General features: G+C 48.9%; 8 protein-coding genes across 9 annotated transcripts; 4 read left to right on the top strand and 4 right to left on the bottom strand.

Moving 5' to 3' along the window:
• Positions 1 to 306: 306 nt before the first annotated feature.
• Positions 307 to 1,178, bottom strand: FVEG_04573 (hypothetical protein). Its single transcript, XM_018892377.1, has 2 exons — positions 956 to 1,178; positions 307 to 863 (listed from the first exon to the last, which is right to left on the bottom strand). Exons 1-2 carry the CDS (start codon positions 1,152 to 1,154, stop codon positions 499 to 501), a joined length of 564 nt encoding a protein of 187 aa, XP_018749061.1. The 5' UTR covers positions 1,155 to 1,178; the 3' UTR covers positions 307 to 498.
• A 64-nt stretch (positions 1,179 to 1,242) lies between these two features.
• Positions 1,243 to 2,956, bottom strand: FVEG_04574 (hypothetical protein; the record flags this gene model as incomplete). The annotated part of the gene is made up of 7 exons (XM_018892378.1): positions 1,243 to 1,942; positions 1,991 to 2,062; positions 2,110 to 2,190; positions 2,236 to 2,322; positions 2,370 to 2,478; positions 2,531 to 2,597; positions 2,647 to 2,956. 7 exons carry the CDS (start codon positions 2,954 to 2,956, stop codon positions 1,433 to 1,435), a joined length of 1,236 nt encoding a protein of 411 aa, XP_018749062.1. The 3' UTR covers positions 1,243 to 1,432.
• A 297-nt stretch (positions 2,957 to 3,253) lies between these two features.
• Positions 3,254 to 6,014, top strand: FVEG_04575 (lanosterol synthase). Its single transcript, XM_018892379.1, has 3 exons — positions 3,254 to 3,595; positions 3,648 to 5,360; positions 5,407 to 6,014. The coding sequence occupies exons 1-3, from the start codon at positions 3,338 to 3,340 to the stop codon at positions 5,824 to 5,826; spliced, it is 2,391 nt and encodes a 796-aa protein (XP_018749063.1). The 5' UTR covers positions 3,254 to 3,337; the 3' UTR covers positions 5,827 to 6,014.
• A 1,356-nt stretch (positions 6,015 to 7,370) lies between these two features.
• On the top strand, positions 7,371 to 9,162 carry FVEG_04576 (hypothetical protein). Its single transcript, XM_018892380.1, has 2 exons — positions 7,371 to 8,498; positions 8,548 to 9,162. Exons 1-2 carry the CDS (start codon positions 7,480 to 7,482, stop codon positions 8,936 to 8,938), a joined length of 1,410 nt encoding a protein of 469 aa, XP_018749064.1. The 5' UTR covers positions 7,371 to 7,479; the 3' UTR covers positions 8,939 to 9,162.
• FVEG_15504 (hypothetical protein) lies at positions 9,022 to 10,739 on the bottom strand. The gene has a single exon (XM_018904633.1). The coding sequence runs from the start codon at positions 10,650 to 10,652 to the stop codon at positions 9,126 to 9,128; it is 1,527 nt and encodes a 508-aa protein (XP_018749065.1). The 5' UTR covers positions 10,653 to 10,739; the 3' UTR covers positions 9,022 to 9,125.
• Positions 10,740 to 10,915: 176 nt separating this feature from the next.
• FVEG_04577 (hypothetical protein) lies at positions 10,916 to 13,445 on the bottom strand. The gene is made up of 2 exons (XM_018892381.1): positions 13,246 to 13,445; positions 10,916 to 12,990 (listed from the first exon to the last, which is right to left on the bottom strand). The coding sequence occupies exon 2, from the start codon at positions 12,966 to 12,968 to the stop codon at positions 11,154 to 11,156; it is 1,815 nt and encodes a 604-aa protein (XP_018749066.1). The 5' UTR covers positions 12,969 to 12,990; positions 13,246 to 13,445; the 3' UTR covers positions 10,916 to 11,153.
• A 500-nt stretch (positions 13,446 to 13,945) lies between these two features.
• Positions 13,946 to 14,885, top strand: FVEG_04578 (hypothetical protein). 2 transcript variants are annotated; one of them, XM_018892383.1, is made up of 2 exons: positions 13,946 to 14,337; positions 14,462 to 14,885. In XM_018892383.1, the coding sequence occupies exons 1-2, from the start codon at positions 14,224 to 14,226 to the stop codon at positions 14,816 to 14,818; spliced, it is 471 nt and encodes a 156-aa protein (XP_018749068.1). In that variant the 5' UTR covers positions 13,946 to 14,223; the 3' UTR covers positions 14,819 to 14,885. The 2 variants fall into 2 exon arrangements, with proteins under 2 accessions (XP_018749068.1, XP_018749067.1); XM_018892382.1 differs by having other exon boundaries at positions 13,978 to 14,337; positions 14,402 to 14,885.
• A 661-nt stretch (positions 14,886 to 15,546) lies between these two features.
• FVEG_04579 (ceramide glucosyltransferase) lies at positions 15,547 to 17,718 on the top strand. The gene is made up of 2 exons (XM_018892384.1): positions 15,547 to 15,890; positions 15,944 to 17,718. Exons 1-2 carry the CDS (start codon positions 15,802 to 15,804, stop codon positions 17,430 to 17,432), a joined length of 1,578 nt encoding a protein of 525 aa, XP_018749069.1. The 5' UTR covers positions 15,547 to 15,801; the 3' UTR covers positions 17,433 to 17,718.
• The last annotated feature ends 37 nt before the right edge of the window (positions 17,719 to 17,755 follow it).

The raw sequence follows: 17,755 nt of genomic DNA on the forward strand, positions 1-17,755 counted from the left end.
GTTCAGAAATTCATATTACTATATATAAAGGTTGGAGGCAAGGAACGAGAGGCTGGTTTTCTTATTATATATATGTATACCTTTCACATAGCACATTTCTTCACTATACAACACACTTGAACACATCCCTTTCCGTTACTGGAACGTTAGACATCACCTTTCCTTGGTCATCCGGTTGTTGCAATGCATTTATAGAGTAATGCTTAAGATCTAATAGAGATAATGAAGTTTATAGTAGTCATCTACAAAAGCCTCTATGAACATATATCATCCAAGATAGTCTGTCACAGCCTGTGTAGCTGAATCGCTGTCACATTTTTCATAGTCGTGAATCCACCTCAAATCAAATCACCAAGGATCGTAGTTTTTGTTCAAAAGGTATTTTCGTTGTTCTCATATAGTCCCAAACTCCCTATTCTTTTCCAAGCTTCCAGCATCCCAGGAATCCTCTATCAAGATCCATTCCTCCCAATCCAATTTGCATTTTGACTGACCCCTCTATGAAGTCTCCTTCTTCTCCTCAGCCTTCTCATCTCCCTCTTCGATCTCAACTGACCCAACAGCAGCGCTCAGGCCACCCTCTTCTTGGTTCTTTTCCTCAAGCTTCTTAGCAGTTGACAGAAAGTACTCTGCAACATCGTTCTTGTGGTTGAAGTACGCCAAATCGAGAGGAACGTAGTTCTGCTCGTTTGCCAGCGCGGGGGAAGCACCTTGCTCCAGGAGCAGCTTGATGACATCGAGGTGACCGCCTAATGCTGCCCAGTGAAGACCTGTGTTTCCGGCCTCGTTTGCCTCGTCTAGGAATGCCTGCTTCTGCTCCTTTGGTTGGGTATCAAAATATTGGATGAGTTGCTTGACAATTTCTATCAGATGTCAGCCTCAAATTGTTTTACAGTTAGATTCCGAAATGGATCTTAGGCCTCCCAAAACCTCATTCCTTCAGGATTGGACTTACCTAGGTGGCCATTTCCTGTCGCCATGTGTAGACATGTTGACTTGTTGGAAGCATCTTGAGCAGCCGCTACAATCTCAGCAGGGCTGACATTCTCTCGCTCCGCCAGGCTCTTAATAGTCTCAGTCAAATCTTCTTGCTCTCCTGCGCGCGCAAAGTAAATAAGATCATCGATCTCTTCTTCCGTAAGTTTGGGTGCCATGATGATGCGCTTGGTGATGTTTTCACGTCAAGAATATAAAATTTTATGAAGATGAGGGGACTGTGTGGTTAGATACCCCGCTATTTTCGCACCGTGTGGGGTGTAGATCAGTGCAGGGTAGTCAAGTCCAATTTTCATTCTCGATTTAATGGAAAGGATGAGGAAAATATGAGCTAGCTCAAGCGCCTCGTTACATGAATCATTTCCCTTTTTACCCTTCATCATATACTCTTTCATCAGAGATTATAGCATATTCCCTTCCAAATAGCCCATGTAAGTCAGATTGTTTCGCTAATGAGCGCCTCTCCAATTTCACCGTCAAGCCATGGACACAAGTCCCCAGATTCATCGAGCCACTCAATTTCTGCTTTGACACCAAGCATCATCATCAATTGCAACTCGAGTCGTAGTTCTGAGCCTTCGAGCTCATTTGGAGAGTGCAGACTGGTCTTCTTGAGTGCTGAAACAGCTGCAGCCCGCTCTCTGCCATTCAGATAGGTGACAGGATCGCGGGACTGAGTTGATGTGATAGACACATGGCTTGGCTGCCCGTAGTAGGCGCTAGCATGACCTCGGAAGAGATGCGCTGATCTGATACCGAGCCACCACAATCCCTCTACACCGAGATCAGCTTCATGGCTCAGTCTTTCGGATCCGTGTCGGTAGCATCGCAAGATCTTGACGCCATCGGGATCGTAGTCAAACAGACCCAGAAGCGGCAGTTGGGGGTACTGTGTATGAACATAGTTCAGGAACGAGCGCGTGGTCAAGTCAGGATATCCTTTGGCCTACTCAAGTTAACTTGGGACTCCGCGTTTCATATTGTCTCAACATACTGTGACAAGCACGCCGGGGCCGAAGATGCAGGTTCTCCAAAATTGTGACGAGCAGAGAGATCGGAAAACTGCCTGAAGGAGTCAGCTTCGCTGAAACGACGAAGAATTTGTACCCTTACATCTTTCTCAACAACAAGAATCCATCTGACGTTTTGAACATCGATGTTTGAGACTGACTGCACAGTCGGGACAGCAACTCCCTACATCACTCAGAATCAAGCAGAGTCATACCTAAAAAGTCTTACCAGATCTCCCGAGCAAGGGTTCAGTGTACTCCCATCGTGGAAGCGGATTAGCAACGGTCCCGCCAGGGCACCCTTTGATGCTGCAACCTGTTCCAGTTAGTTGAAGTACGGTGGGTGCTTCTAGCAAGACGCACAATATTCAAGTCCCCGCGACTGATACCAAGGTTGAAAGCAATGTCATCAACGAGGTCATCCACTTGGCCTTGCTTCTCAAAAAGGTGCTGGTGTTGATAAAATATGTGGCTGCATATGAGCCCATTAGTACATCTATTGCATCTGGGGCCAATGAACTAACCGCTTGGTTAGGAGAGTGCCAGATACAATAGCATCATGTGATAGTTGAAGAATGAGAAGTATGCGCGCTGCGACTTGTTAGTCAAATTGACAGAGACAATTCTGCCGAAATCTGACCAAACTTGACTGCTTCCTGCTGGTTACGACCAGGGAAGTGAACCTGTTCTGGCTGTGCATTTGCGGCGCGACGTGTTGACCTTCGTGCAGAAAATGGAATCGATAGCACTTGTCCCGCAGCTAAAGCGCTGATGATTTGCGCAAGAATATCCTCAATGCGAGTGACAATCGTTCCGGCATTGGGGTTGTTGACTATCGTATTCGTATCAGTATTCTCGTTCGCTGTCGCTGATGATGTGCGATTAGCTTGGGGACTCTGTGTTAGTTCTGGTATAGCAATTGATTGAGCAATTTCTGCCTCTTCGTCCATGTTTTCTTGGCGCTTGTTAAAACAGGCTTAGGACTTTGATGATTTTCGTAAGTAGAGTTCGAGAATCTGTCCGAATACGCAGTAGAGTTGCAATGCGCGATGCTGTTCTGTGGAGGTTTTGAAGATTGTCCAATCCCGAGAGTTAATTGATTTTCAGGGGCTTGACCGCTAGACATGGGGGATATGATGCTGCAGGTGCCACCAGAAGACGGCGGACCCTCCCGTACATCGGGGCGTACAGCGGGCTGGTAATTCAATCCGCCCCCGTGTTATAGTTTAGTTTTAAAGCATGTGCTGCTCATCAATTTCACGATCACCCCACTGCTCTTCTCTGAATTGACCCACGAAACCTGCCGTTGAGACCATCAAACTCACCCAAACATGGTCGCAACTTCTACTGGACGTGAGGGTAGCGCGCTAAAGTCGCGTAAGCGCGCTGCTGACTCCGAGTCGGAACCGCTGTTGAAACAGGGTCAGCCATTCCCCAAGCAGCCTCGCATCAGCTCACAGTTGGACACGACAAGATGGAGGCTCAAGGACGACGACAGCCGTCACACGTGGCACTACCTTGAAAACGACGATGATGTGAAGGAGTGGCCACAGAGTTATGCTGAGAAATGGTACCTGAATTTGCCTTTGGTATGTTCTTTGTCCGATCCCTTATCAATCGCAACTAACATGTCGGACACAGGATCTCCCTGACCTTCCCACCCCCGACAACCCATTGGCAGCCGCGGAGAACGGCCTCGACTTTTTCGAAAAGCTTCAACTCCCCAGCGGGCATTGGGGCTGCGAATATGGCGGTCCCATGTTCCTCCTCCCCGGTATCGTCATGACCTGGTATGTCACAAGAACACCAGTTTCCTCCGCCAAAGCGACCGCGATCTATAAATACATATCCGCACGAGCTCATCCAGTGGACGGTGGTTGGGGTTTACATATCGAAGGCGAGAGCAGCGTCTTCGGAACACTGATGAATTACGTGGCCCTCCGACTTCTTGGTGTCGACCCTGAGGACCCAGTTCTGGTCAAGGCCAGGGGAACTCTACACAAGATGGGAGGAGCACTTTATGCGCCACACTGGGCCAAGTTCTGGATGGCTGTTTTGGGGCTCATGAGCTGGGATATCGTCAACCCTGTGCCACCAGAGTTTTGGCTGCTTCCTGATTGGGTTCCTTTCGCGCCATGGAGATGGTGGATTCACATTCGAATGGTGTTCCTACCGATGGGCTGGCTATACTCGAAACGATGGAGCTGCGAAGAGACTGATGTGATTCGATCACTGAAGAAAGAAGTATTCCTCGAGGATTACGCCAAGATAAACTGGTCAGCCCATCGCAACAGCATTGGCGTGATAGACAACTATCACCCCAAATCATGGTTGCTCAACGCCGCCAATTGGGTGCTTGCCAACATCTGGATGCCCTATCTGCGACCTAACTTCCTCAAAGAGAAAGCCGAAGCATGGGCCAGCAAACAAGTCGATATGGAGGATGCCAACACAGGCTATGCCTGCTTGGCCCCTGTCAACGCTGCTATGAACACCGTTTTGTGCTATGCTCGCGATGGCCCTGATAATTATGGTGTCAAGAGACATATCGAGCGACTTGAAGAGTATCTATGGGTCAAGGACGAGGGCATGTTGGCCAACGGCACTAACGGCGTACAGTGCTGGGACACGGCATTCTTGATTCAGGCAGTTTTCGAGGCCGGCCTTCATAAGAATGAAAAGTACCGACCCATGCTCATGAAGTCGCTACACTACTTGGAACGTCAGCAGATTCGAGAGGACTGTGTCGATCAGGAAGTGTGCTATCGTCAACCCCGAAAAGGTGGCTGGCCATTCAGCAACAGGGATCAGGGATACGGTGTCAGTGATTGCATTTCCGAAGCACTCAAGGCTATTATTCTGCTGCAGAAGGTGGGCGGCCTTCCTGAGGTCCTCGAAGATCGACGTCTTTTCGATGCCGTCGATACTCTGCTCCTGTACCAGAACGATAACGGCGGTATGTCTTCATACGAGAAGCGACGAGGAGGCGAATGGCTGGAGATGCTCAATGCCGCTGAGGTCTTTGGTCGTATCATGATCGAGTACGATTACCCTGAATGCACAACAGCTTGCGTCACAGCTTTATCTATGTTCAGCAAGCACTGGCCAGACTACCGAACAGACGAGGTTACGACACTTATCCGGACGGCTGCCGAATGGATCAAGTCCAACCAAGCACCTGATGGCAGCTGGTACGGAAGCTGGGGTATCTGTTTCACATATGCCGGTATGTTTGCGCTTGAAAGCATGAAACACATCGGCCAGACATACGCGACAGGCGAGAACTCTAGACGTGGTTGCGATTTCTTCATCTCCAAGCAGAGAGCTGATGGTGGATGGTCAGAAAGCTACAAGGTATATTACACAGACTTTGCTTCACATCTTTTACTAACAATCATAGGCCTGCGAAACGATGACATACGTCGAACATCCTTCAGGCTCCCTCGTCGTCCAAACAGCCTGGGCCCTGATCGGACTGATGGAAGCTGAATATCCTCATGTGGAACCCTTGAGACGAGGAATCCAGTTCATCATGGATCGTCAGAAGCCGAACGGAGAGTGGCTGCAGGAGGCAATCGAGGGTGTCTTCAATAAGTCATGCATGATTTCATATCCCAACTACAAGTTCACCTTTACCATCAAGGCCTTGGGCATGTTTGCGAAAAGGTTTCCCGAGGAGAAGCTGGTACCAAGCTGGGCGGTCGCACAGAATGGAACGAATGGTGTCAAGACAAATGGAGTCAAGACAGTAGAGATAAAAGTGAATGGCGCAAAGCCAAATGGAGTCAAGGCCAACGGTGTCAAGGGCAAGGGTAACTAGACGGTCGGATACAATGATGCATGAATAACAAGGTAGCAACGAAGGCGACTGTCGAAACTAAGCCCTCGAAAATAATCTTAATCACGAATACATCAAGGATATACATTTCAGACACCTCAATGACGACGCAAGATACTATCTGACCCTAGGATTCTCCCCTCCATATTGACTTGTGTACAAGTAGTCCCACGGTTTCTGACCATTCCTCTGCTTCTCACCTCTCCCACCCCCAAATCTCAAACCACACCAAGTGTCGCCCCGACCTCATTTCCCGTATTGCCCATCTCCATTCATTATCTCCTGCAACACCCGCTGTCTGATCAGCCTCCTTTCACCCTGCAACGATCCCACCCATGTCTTCAATACACACCCGACAAATCTACAGAGATACTAACTGCTTCTTCTTCACATTATCAGGCCAGCCGATGAATGCAATGAAAAAAAGAGTTTGCACGCCAGAAGCATACTGAGAGTCAAAAAATTGTGCCCTTCCACTCCGATACCTTGAACATCAGAGTGGGTAATTGACTGTTGGTCGCCAGGGTCGCGAGCAACACACAGGATAGCCAATATCCAGCTGCGGGGCGAGAAGCGCAGCATGAAGAAGAAAAGAAGAAAAGATTGAGTCCAGGATTGTGAGACTTCCTTTTGTATCCTGACAACTCACAGCAACCCCTTCCCAGTAAAGAACAAAGGCTGTTCGCTCCGGCTGGAGGCAGGAACTTGATGAAGTAAGAATGAGCGTCGAAAACTGTTGGGAGAATGGTCCGATGCTCGGAGTGTTTGTTTGAAGGCATGGCAGGAACAGATATTGTCATATTCTGATCATGGGAAGGGACCTCCAACTGTTAGGGCTCCCGTCAAGTGAGGCGCGACTAAGGTAGGGCCAGATATCAAACAAGCCTTAATAGACCGTAGATATTGGCCATGGCCGGGTCTTCTAGGCTCAGGTATTGCCTACTATTTCCAGATAACAATTTGAAGCTGATTTCGCCTAAGAGAGAATGCTATTGTATTGCATGTAAAGAACCAGGCAACACCGGCGGCAGAAATCGAGGCATTAGGTAGTGGCTGGCATAGCCCCAAGACGGCGGCAGTCATAGGTCTTAAGCGGCGAATAGGTTATGATGCATATGGGAGGAGATAGTTAGGATGTATCTTCAAAACCTCTTCTAAACAGAATGACAGAGAAACCTTAATGCTACGAGAATGTATCTACATGGAACTCCAGTGACTTATGCTCAACTTGACAAAGTCGTGGTCTGGCTTTGCAGTAGCTTCATCGTGAGATTGCGACACTCGCATCGATGACTCGCTCAAGGAACCAAAAGAGGATTGTCTCTGGAGGCAAATAAGGTAGGTAAGTAGTCATCAATAGATCCTGAAGTTTAATGTTCAGGGTCAAGGTAACTTGGTTCTTAGGCACCAGAGCTTCCGCTTCCACTTACACAGCGCGGGGGCTACCATGAGCTGCCTGCATCATGCCCCACCAAAGCTTCCAGAACCAACCATTAATCACACCTAACTTCAACTTTAAACCTTCCTATGTTGCCTTCCCACCAACTCTTAACAATACCAACTCACCGCATTGTGGCTCTGTAAAGCTTCTTTATCCTTCAACATTCTTTCTCAACCCACATATTGCAGTCTACCATGTCGCACATCACACTGGCCCAGCAAGGCCTTGCCGCCGTCGAAGCACGCAATTGGGATGAAGCTATCGAGAAGCTCTCAACCGCCTTGAAGGCCTCGCAGAACCCTGCATGGCTTGTCGCCCGATCGAAAGCCCTAATCAACAAGAAGCGCTTCCAAGAGGCCCTTGACGACGCCAACCTTGCTTGGCATACCGCATACCAACGAAACAAACGACCTCTCCTCATCGATGCCCACTACCGTCGTGCTGTCGCCTACTTTCGGCTTGGTCAATATGCCAACGCCGACGCATGCTGTGTTTATGCTATGCGCTTAGTCAAAGGCTTTCCTGCGGTAGAGAAGGAAGATCCGGCGAAGAAAAACACAGACGAGAATGGATTCTATAAAGTGACATTGAAGGATGCTCAGGAAGAGTCAAAGATAGATGATATCAACAAGTCACAGGGAGGGGCGGCAGGTGCGCTTGGAGCACAAGGGAATGATGTTGCTAATGCTAAAGAGTGGCGCATTGCGAGCACTCTGCGAATGCAGATCCTGTTCGCTATGGACAAGCTTCCAGAGGATGACCCTTCACGCAAGCTCACCACGGCCAACAAGCCCGAGTTGAAGGAGCTATCGGATGCGGGAACCAAGAAGGTCGAGACCAAGGAATCAACTGCTGCCACACAACCCGCCCCCAAGCCTACTGTGCCCGTCAATACCCCAGTGCGAGTCCAGGAATTCCAGAACGACACCACTATGACAGTATCCATCTTCTCCAAGGGCGTCAATAAGGAGAAGCTTCAGGTCCAATTCAAACCCAAATCAGCTCACCTTGACTCTATCATTTGGCCCAGCGGCGACTCAAAGCCATTCACACTCGATCTGTGGGGTGAAATTGACACAGATGCATCGACATACAGGGTGACGCCCAACAAGGTTGAGTTAGCACTCAAGAAAAAGACACCTGGAAAGTGGGCGCAGCTCAAGGGAGAGACAGGAGATTTTGCTCCAGATGCTGCAGCTGCTGAGGAGGCGGAGTAAGTTTCGCAAGTTCCCAATCGCTACTTGTTACTAACTTCACTTAAGAAAACTCAAGGTTCTCAAAGACGCCCGAAAGAAGGCCATGGATGATGCCGCGGCAGAAGCTTCTGCCCAAAAGAAGGCTGAAGAGTCTACCGAAACAAAAGACAAGGCCCCCGCTACGCAAGAGTCTTCCAAGCCAGCATACCCCTCATCGTCTCGGACTGGTCCCAAGAACTGGGACACCATTGGCGACGACGTTGACTCTGATGAGGAAAAAGACGTCAACGTGTTCTTCAAGAAGCTTTTCAAGGGTGCCACTCCTGAGCAGCAACGAGCCATGATGAAGAGTTTCACTGAGAGCAACGGTACAAGTCTCAGCACTGACTGGGATGATGTCAAGAATAGAACTGTTGAGACGGTGCCCCCTGAGGGTGTCGAGGCTAAGAAGTGGTAGATTGAATTTTTTTCTTTAGGAGCCAAGGACGGGAGATATTGAGTTATGACTACTGAGAAATGATTCACGATCAATGGTATTTGGTGGGCTATTTCGGCGTATCGGAAAGGTAATAAAAAGGCAGCTCAATATGAGCCATCAACTGAACCAATTCGTAATTTTCGCTATGCCGTGCGTGTTCTATATGCTATCCCAGGTTCAACACATCATAATCTCTTTCGCCCAACTCCGCAGCTCCTTTTCTCTTTAATCCATCCACAACGCTTTCAACCTGTGCCCCGACCTTGCCAAACCACTTCGACGCCTTCAACTCCTCATCCTCCAGCGAACGACTCCATTCTTTGCCATTGCGATACTCCGCTGCCAAAGCTTCAGGAACATGGAGAACACGACTAACGAGATCCTCTCGTGCAATGTACGCTCCTCTCAGCCATCTCGATCCTCCACCAACGTCGAACTGATTCCTTCCATGCATGACCCTCATGTTATCGAAAAGCACACACTCTCCTGGCTTCATCTTCATCTCGAACATGGCATCAGGATCATTGATCAACCCATCGAATAACTGCGCTGGTTCAAGCCACGCTCTTGCGTCGACCGCTGGGACCTGGAACTGGTTCTGGAACGGCGGACTCCAGTATACAGCTGCGAGATTTCCATCGGGTCCAACGTCAAATAGTGATCGCTGCTGACGATAGAAGTATCCGTGCTTCTCATAGTGATATGGAATCTTTACCCGAGCGAGATTCTTGACTGTGGGAGAGTTTTGTAGCCACAGCAGCTTTCCGGCGAATAACCCATCGCTAAACAGTGACTCTCCGCCGTTGCATGAGTTTTCCATACAGTGAAGAAGTTGGATCGCGGGCGGACTCTCGAGGTATAGTAAATCCTGATGAAGACCGAGATATCCGCTCGTGTACGCTACATTCTCAGCGTCTGTCTTGGCGCGAACGTCGAAAGTGCGGCCGTAGAAGGTTTCTTTGATATTAGCGATGCGTGTTGTGATATTGACGATGGAGTTCTCATCGTGCGGTACGTTCGTAAGAAACACAAGACCGAGGTTCGATAGATCGAGAAGAGTATGCCAGAATGCATCATCGCCCTTCATGAACTCATGGTAGTCAATCTTTCGTACACGTTGCTGGATAGTAGCTTTGTCCCAGAACGTCCGCCCTGTTTTGGGATACACTGCGTCTTGTCTCGGGTATGGCATTCTCTCAACTGGCGCATGGCCAAGTGCTTTGTCAACAGAACTCCAAGGAAGAAACATCTTGTGATCTTTGTACATGTCGTTCTTGAACGAGATGCCTACGCCGGTTGGAGTCGTGTGTATACTATCAATGGCGATGTCTGAGGGAATTGCTGTTGTCGCAAAGCTCTTTTGGCCAGAGGCTGGGTCGACGCATGTTGTGCATGTGCAGCTATCGCGAAGAACGGTAGCATCAAGGCGTGTCCAGCCGCCATGCTTCTCATCTTGAATCTGGATGAAACGGTCTCCGCTGGAGATGGTGAGGTTGTTGTCTTTGGCTGAAAGGGTTGTTGTTGGCTCAAACAGTGGGGGTATCCCAAAGTTTTTGGTTGTGAGTGTCCGTCTATATGTAAGACATTGTGAGTTTGTTGCTTTAAGGCTGATTTTCTGAGCACTTGCTCGAGTTGATGAGAGTCCACGAGGGAGAGCTCTACAGCCATAAGCTGTCAGCCTTCGAGGGAACATGGCAACGTAGAGCGATCTTCTATTAACATAAACAAAACGTACAATCAAGAAACGAAAGAACTCTATGTGGCAAGGCAAGATTGAAGCTCAGCAAGGGTCTATATCTATATAACAACAACAGCGGCCATCCTCGTACCTCGGCCAAAAGGGAGGCATTGCTTCATGTGGGGTTTCTCGGCTCTAAACCCCGCGTTGTTTGGAGCTGGACCCAGCGATGGCTTCAGTCAGAAGCAAAAATGGCCTCATGTGGTGATGCAGTGCGACACCGACGAGGCTGGCATCTTCACATATTACGTGATACGAGCAGATAATGAAGTCTCAGATATTGTATGTTCATGACGCCTCGAAGAGGGCATTGATATTGATTTGATAGCATAATACATATTGTGTACAGTAGATCGCAAACGCCTGATAGCCTGTTCCCACGCCAAAGAGCAATAATGCAGCAGTATACCATTGCACTTCCGTTATATCATCAGTTCGTTGTGAAGCGTCCAGCGATCAGCCTCTGTTACGGTTGGCAGACCATCGCTTCACCATCACTTCTCTGACTTTGTATAGCTTCAATGCTTCAGCGATTCCCTGCTCCAAAGCCTTCTCAAATTTCGAAGGTGGTGGTACATCAACGTACACTAGAACAAGACTCTTGGTGACGTGTGACAGAACACGCACCGTGCCATGGAGCCATTGCCATGTCTTCTGAGGGTCCTGTTTTCCAGCCTCTTTCCAAAGCGCATCAGAATAAGATGGGACAACGATGAGACCGAACTCGGCATGATCAAAGACCGGACCCCTAGCATATAGTAGCCAGTCCACGCCAAACTTGATGCCTGCGCGAGGTACCCAACCAAGCGATCTGAAGTAATGATACACTGCATAGTGAATGAGGAAGTTATCATCGGGTTGAAGCGTGGGATCCGCAGGTTCAACGCGAGGTGGGAAGTATGAATGTTGTCTGAAGAGTCTCAACAGGTCCAAAGACGAGAGCTGAGCGCCCGAGGCAGGATCGGTAACCGTCAGAACACCCAAACCGAAGTTCAGAAAGAAAGCCTCCTCCGGTGTGAGCTGGAGATGCTCCATATTCTTCAGCACTGGCCTGCTAGTACGCTCCAAAGAGTTCTCATTGTGTCCGTTCAAAGCAACGGGTGATGCGACGCGAATATTGACAAGCCCATTAGCCGTGCCATTCGACGTCAAACGCTTGGGGCTAGGGGGATCTCCGAAGTGAAAGGTAGTGGATTCCACTGTTGGCGAGAATCGTACACTCTTACGTCGCTTCTTAGGTTTAGTGCTGTCTTCCTCATCTGACGAAGACGCAACCACGGAAGTGCCATTCACTTCATGGTGAAGAATTCCGTTCGCAACTGGTTCCATGACATGACCATTGAGGAAGGTATCCACAGACAGGCCCATCGCCGTTGGATGGACTCCGGATATTCCAAGACCATCAATCTCTTCAGCTGTCTCGATGGCAGACTCTTCGACAATTTCTGCGGCAGAGTTCGGCAGGCCTAGGATAGTTGCAGGGCACACTGGCGAAGCATGTGTGGGAGTGGACACAGGCAGACTGACAGGCTTGATAGGCGTTGGCTTCACAATGTCCACTAGTGAATTTGGCAGAGCCAAAAGTGTAGCAGGGCTGACAGGTGACTCGCAAGTTGGAAGGGCAGCCGACAGCGAAATAGGTTTGATGGATCTGGGCTCTGCGATGTCTTTCGACTCTCTGGTACGTAGCTCTCGTTCCTTGGCTTCAAAGGCTTTGGCTTCTCGTGCCTTGGTCTCTCTGGCTTTTGCTTCTTCCGCTTCCTTGCGGCGGGTCTCTCGGATCGCCTCTTGCTCGAGACGTGCTCGTTCCCACTTGGCACGCATACGCTCTTCTCTTCTCTGCACAGTCATAATCTCGCTGACATGTGCATCAGCCAGTCCTTGACGAACTTGTTCACGCTTTAACCAAGCTGGTTCACTACGACTAAGACTACCCTTTCCGTAGAAGCCTTGCTCCCACAAAGCTCGGGTAGAAACATCATCCGTGATGTGGACGGATGATGTAGCAGCCGACCAAACACCATTATGCACAACCGAGGGTTCCGCTTTGGGCGGAGACCACAGTTGGCCTAACCACGCATACGCGACATGGAAGAAGGATATGGGGTTGTTCGGATAAAAGGCCGGTAAAGGGAATGTGCGGATCGGTGCCGGGAGGGCGTAGATCTGATGCAGTGGAGGCCCTCGCTGCTGGGATTGCCGTTTTTCGGCGGAATCCGTGGCAGGCAAGGTACCAACGGAGACTGTGTTTGATGATTGAATCTCAGCCATTTCTCGTCGGGGTCATCTTGGTCTTGACAGATGTCAGTTGAATTTCCGGAATAATGATGAAATCAAAGAATCAAGTTTGGTGTTGCTCAGATACCGTTGTAGTCTATAATATCAGAGCTTCATGGGAGACCAAATGAATGGATTCTCTAAGCATTTTGATATGGTGTCATCACCGCAACATGAAGCTCCGCTGCTCCGGAGGATGAATTGCGCAGGAGCTGCAACTCGATTGCATCTCGAGGATGATGCATAAGAGAGAAATGAGAAAGAAGCCTACCTATCTAGGACGTGACCCAGGCACGATGCTGGCTGGGTATTTAACCTCGTGGCCATCCACAGCAACACACTGCTCAACCTCGACGAGTGGAACAATGTCAATTGCTCAAGTGTAAAGCCCGACCGAGGTCCTGAAGCTTCCACGAGCTTTGAGAGATTTTGTTGTTGTAGTTTTTGTGAGGATGATGACGGGAAAAAGTTGACGGGGGCAGAAAAGTCGAGCTTTTTCTTGGAATTGGAGCTCCCCACTTTGATGCCTTGTGCGCAAGGCCATTTCGCTCACTGGCTCCGCTCCGGAGATTTGACAAACAGCTCCACGGCAATTGGATGTTCGCGAGTTAGATGGCGAACCAAAGTCCTAAAACCCAGTCTTGCTGAGAACACAACTCGAGGACTTCTGACTTAGAGGAGAGATGACCTTTTCTTTGGAAGGACTCCGAGTATATTCGTGCTCGGGCTGATTACCTGTGAAGAAGCCGTTCATCCTACAGGCCTTCTACAGTCTTCGGATGCATATTATAAATGCTTCGCTGATGAGCGAGCAAATCTATTAGATTCAGATTTGGAGTGCTGATTTTTCGGAATACAAACGTAAATAGGCCGGCGATGACGACAAGACGTGATCCAATGGCTATCCCGTATTATTGTTCATTAGCTTGATTGAGTTGTCAGCATCCCGCAACGCCAAATAAATAGCGGCATAACGTTACCTCCAGAATCCTAAGCATGATAAGAAATGCATCACTTCAATAGTATCATGCAGCTGCACCAGACAGATTCAGCAAGACGCTATAAAGAGGGCCGGAGTTCCTGGAGCATTGAAAGACAGGTAACAAATACAAGATTTCAACGACTTTGCTGGAGCTACCAAACATCACCTACAATATCACAGCACATCAGCTGTTTTATATAAACACCGATCTCTCATTAACCGCATTAATCTCTTGGAGTATAAATTCATTTACGGGCTGTCTCAAGGATGACTTCTTTCGATGATCAAGGCTTCCCCGTTGTTCACCTTTCCAGTGATGGCTGGTCAACTGAGGACGAAGCAACTGCCACCTGTTTCTGCGGAGCTGTGCAGCTCGTACTTGTAAGTCTTCCTGAGTCGTACAAGCTGGAGCGAAAAGTTCAAGGCATAACATGATAACTCATAGCCACTGAAAAAGCCCGGTTTGCTCAATCGTCATGTCTGCCATTGCACTGACTGTCGCAAGATCGGGTCAGCCTTCTACCAATCCAACATCACTGTCGACGACACATATCTCAAGCACCTCCGTGGGGAAGACAATCTCTCAACCTTTAGTGAGGAGAAGACCATTCGCGCCAATGCAACCATGAGCAACTACTTCTGCAAGACTTGCGGTACACTCATGTATCGTCGTGGCGCACGTTTTCCAGGCTTGACGATTCTGAGGACTGGTACTGTTGATGATCTTAGCCTTGCAGATACGAAATTGAGGCCGCAGGTCGAACAATTCATCGAGAGACGAGCTGCTTGGTCTAAACCCATAGACGGTGCGGCACAGGTTGTTGGGATGCACCAGCCTTCGGATATCGAGGGTATCCCTTAGTCTACTCACTAGAATCAAATGATATGAAGATAGCTAGATTAAATCGCAATTCAGTTCCTCCTGTGAACACGTTGTGATTGACACCACCTGGTTTTTATTTGCCTGTCAATTAGGCGCTTGAATCCTGTCTCCGATCGTACTCCCTCATTCAAGCTTGATTCAATCATGGTGCTCATGCTGGATCCTCATAGTTCAGAGATCTCTTAGTCGTATTCAAAGCAGGCCTGCTAATGATTCATCGACCGTCTTGAAACTGGTAAGCATGGCATATGCTTCGGAGATACGCATGCCATGAACTTCTGTCGTGAAAGAGACCTGCGTTTCAACGAGGAACTTTGTGTACTGCTCTCACAAGAAAGCCAATCATATGATCTATCGTGAATTGATGCTCGCGGACTCGCCGGGAAGGGGTCGTCATTTCAAGACCCAAGTTGGGGGATTGCATCGCTATCGAATGGGGAATCAGTATTGTTTTTCATTTCCGACCGTCCATCTTAGAGAAAAGGAATATGTCTATCGACTTGCGCTATCGTCTGTTCCCCTGGGATTCCGATCTCGAGGGGGAGATGATGGAGTTACCATGGAAGGCAATCAGTGCAACTGCGGTGGGTCTGTGTGTAAGAGAGTGGAAAGTTACGCGCATTGCGCCCGCTTGTAAGTCTGTGAAGGAGAAACACCCAGGGCTAATGAGGTCCACTCAATCTCTCACATCTACATTGGTTTATGTACCTCTTCCTCGGGAAGCAAGAAACATCGGACTTGATATAAGGTGTCAAAAGCTCGCAAAGATATCCTAAGCTTTATACGAATTTACCTAAATCTTTTGTCACTCATGATCACTTACGGCCTCGTTTAACGGGTTCAATTCGGCAGGCGGTGACCAGATTGGGAAGGCGGTGAGAGTCCTCTTCTATCCTACCTGGAGCACAGATACATCGCTTCTTGCATCTGACTAGCTCAATTTCCATTTACCACCGATCAGAATGTGGTCGTCGAAAGAGGCCATTGCTGGCGTCTTCTTGTTTTTAGCTGCTGTTGTTTCCATCGTCATTGCTATTGGCGTCCGGGCTATGTAAGTCTCAGTGAGCCATTCACTACCAAGCTACGAGCTCTAACGCCCACAAGCTTTCACAACTTTGCTAGCCGGCCACCTCCTTCACCCAACCTGGGTGACGATACTCCTCATGTCACCATAATTCGACCCGTTAAGGGCATCGAGCCTCGACTCTACGATTGTATCGCCGCATCGTTTCGCCAGAACTACCCCCAAGACAAGATTTCGATTCGTCTCTGTCTCGAAAATGACTCCGATCCGGCGTACCCGATTCTACAGAGGGTCCTCGAGGACTTTCCCGATATTGATGCGCGTATCCTGTTTGAGGTAGACGACCTTTCGTTGAATACGATGCCGAATATGGGACCGAATCCAAAAATTCGCAATATCAGCCGAGCATACCGAGAAGCCAGAGGCGATATTGTGTGGATTGTGGATTGTAACGTCTGGATGGCCAAGGGAGTCTTGGGGCGCATGGTTGCTAAGCTCAAGGGTCACCATGTTGGTGGCGGGAGCAAGCCCTACAAATTCGTTCATCAACTTCCCATTGTTGTTGACTTGATCGACTATTCCGCGCCGGTTGCAGCAGACGGTCAGCCCCTGTTAGCTGCCTCCTCTGTTGAAGACGATGACTTAGATCTGGGCGGAGGGGGTTCTCATGGTAACCCCAAGCTTTGGACACAGGGCGGTGGAAGACTTGATGAGATGTTCATGGCAACATCGCATGCCAAATTCTACAGCGCCATCAACACTTCTGGTCTAGCCCCTTGCGCTGTGGGCAAGAGCACCATGTTCTGCAAATCTCAGCTCGATCATGCGACGAACCCTTTACTAAATCCTAAGATATCAAGGGGCAAGAACCTCCCAACGGGCGTGGATTACTTTTCGCACAATATTTGCGAAGATCATATGATCGGCGATGTCCTTTGGAATGCTAAATTTGACGGCTACAAGAACCATGGGTTAGTCTGGGGTGACATTGCCGTTCAGCCGATGTCAGACATGTCTGTCAAGGCATATACAGCACGCCGCTCTCGGTGGCTCAGAGCGAGAAAGTTCACGGTTCTCCCAGCTACAATGATTGAGCCATTCACGGAATCTTTCGTGTTTGCCACGTATTTGACCTTTGCAATTACCACACTGCGGATATGTGGCATACCTCCGACCTGGACTGCCAGGGTGATCATCTGGCTCACAACGATCACTGTCTGGATGGTAATCGACTTTTTAGGTTACCGACATTTGCATTCTGGCGTCACTGTGGAGGCTGATGAAGACACACCTCGTTTCGCCAGAGGTTCCATCAATCGAGGAGGAATCAAAAGTCGCAAATTCTCGGAGTTTTTAGCTGCCTGGATTGCGCGTGAAGCTCTAGCTCTACCGATCTGGGCATACGCAGTCGTCTTCGGGAATACTGTGAACTGGCGAGGAAGGCGATTCCGTATCCGTAGGGATACAACTGTTGAAGCACTTGACCCCGAAGAAGAAGAACGGAGTCGTCAGGTGCCGACTCCTGAGCTCGAAAGGGGATCTTCCCAGAATAAGCAACGGGTTGATTGAAAGGACCACGATTGAGCTGATGACATGACTTGTATGAGGTGGATGGGTAGCATTGACACGGTATAGACATGGATAAAGTAATGTGTAACGATATGGCTTCAAGGTAATAGTCGTAATGATAGACCATAGCGAAAACATAAATAGATCATAGCGTTTTTCACTCGGTTTATAGCAGCGCTTGAGGCTCAAGCAATACTTGATTATCCGACTGGAAACGAATCATCCCAAACGTCGGCGCCTGCATATTCTATACAAAACTACTTATTTTTATATTCAAAGTTCTGAGATGAGTCTCACGGTGAAGATGTAAACCACCTACCGCC

The sequence above is a fragment of the Fusarium verticillioides genome, chromosome 4 (assembly GCF_000149555.1).
Source record: "Fusarium verticillioides 7600 chromosome 4, whole genome shotgun sequence".
NCBI classification, from domain to species: domain Eukaryota; kingdom Fungi; phylum Ascomycota; class Sordariomycetes; order Hypocreales; family Nectriaceae; genus Fusarium; species Fusarium verticillioides.

Coding starts and splice junctions, on each gene's coding strand:
- FVEG_04575 (XM_018892379.1), top strand. CDS start 3,338: ATGGTCGCAACTTCTACTGGACGTGAGGGTAGCGCGCTAAAGTCGCGT. Junction 3,596..3,647: donor GGTACCTGAATTTGCCTTTG/GTATGTTCTTTG, acceptor TGTCGGACACAG/GATCTCCCTGACCTTCCCAC. Junction 5,361..5,406: donor GATGGTCAGAAAGCTACAAG/GTATATTACACA, acceptor TAACAATCATAG/GCCTGCGAAACGATGACATA.
- FVEG_04573 (XM_018892377.1), bottom strand. CDS start 1,154: ATGGCACCCAAACTTACGGAAGAAGAGATCGATGATCTTATTTACTTT. Junction 864..955: donor GACAGGAAATGGCCACCTAG/GTAAGTCCAATC, acceptor GACATCTGATAG/AAATTGTCAAGCAACTCATC.
- FVEG_04576 (XM_018892380.1), top strand. CDS start 7,480: ATGTCGCACATCACACTGGCCCAGCAAGGCCTTGCCGCCGTCGAAGCA. Junction 8,499..8,547: donor GCAGCTGCTGAGGAGGCGGA/GTAAGTTTCGCA, acceptor ACTTCACTTAAG/AAAACTCAAGGTTCTCAAAG.
- FVEG_04577 (XM_018892381.1), bottom strand. CDS start 12,968: ATGGCTGAGATTCAATCATCAAACACAGTCTCCGTTGGTACCTTGCCT.
- FVEG_04579 (XM_018892384.1), top strand. CDS start 15,802: ATGTGGTCGTCGAAAGAGGCCATTGCTGGCGTCTTCTTGTTTTTAGCT. Junction 15,891..15,943: donor GCTATTGGCGTCCGGGCTAT/GTAAGTCTCAGT, acceptor AACGCCCACAAG/CTTTCACAACTTTGCTAGCC.
- FVEG_04578 (XM_018892382.1), top strand. CDS start 14,224: ATGACTTCTTTCGATGATCAAGGCTTCCCCGTTGTTCACCTTTCCAGT. Junction 14,338..14,401: donor GAGCTGTGCAGCTCGTACTT/GTAAGTCTTCCT, acceptor GATAACTCATAG/CCACTGAAAAAGCCCGGTTT.
- FVEG_15504 (XM_018904633.1), bottom strand. CDS start 10,652: ATGTTCCCTCGAAGGCTGACAGCTTATGGCTGTAGAGCTCTCCCTCGT.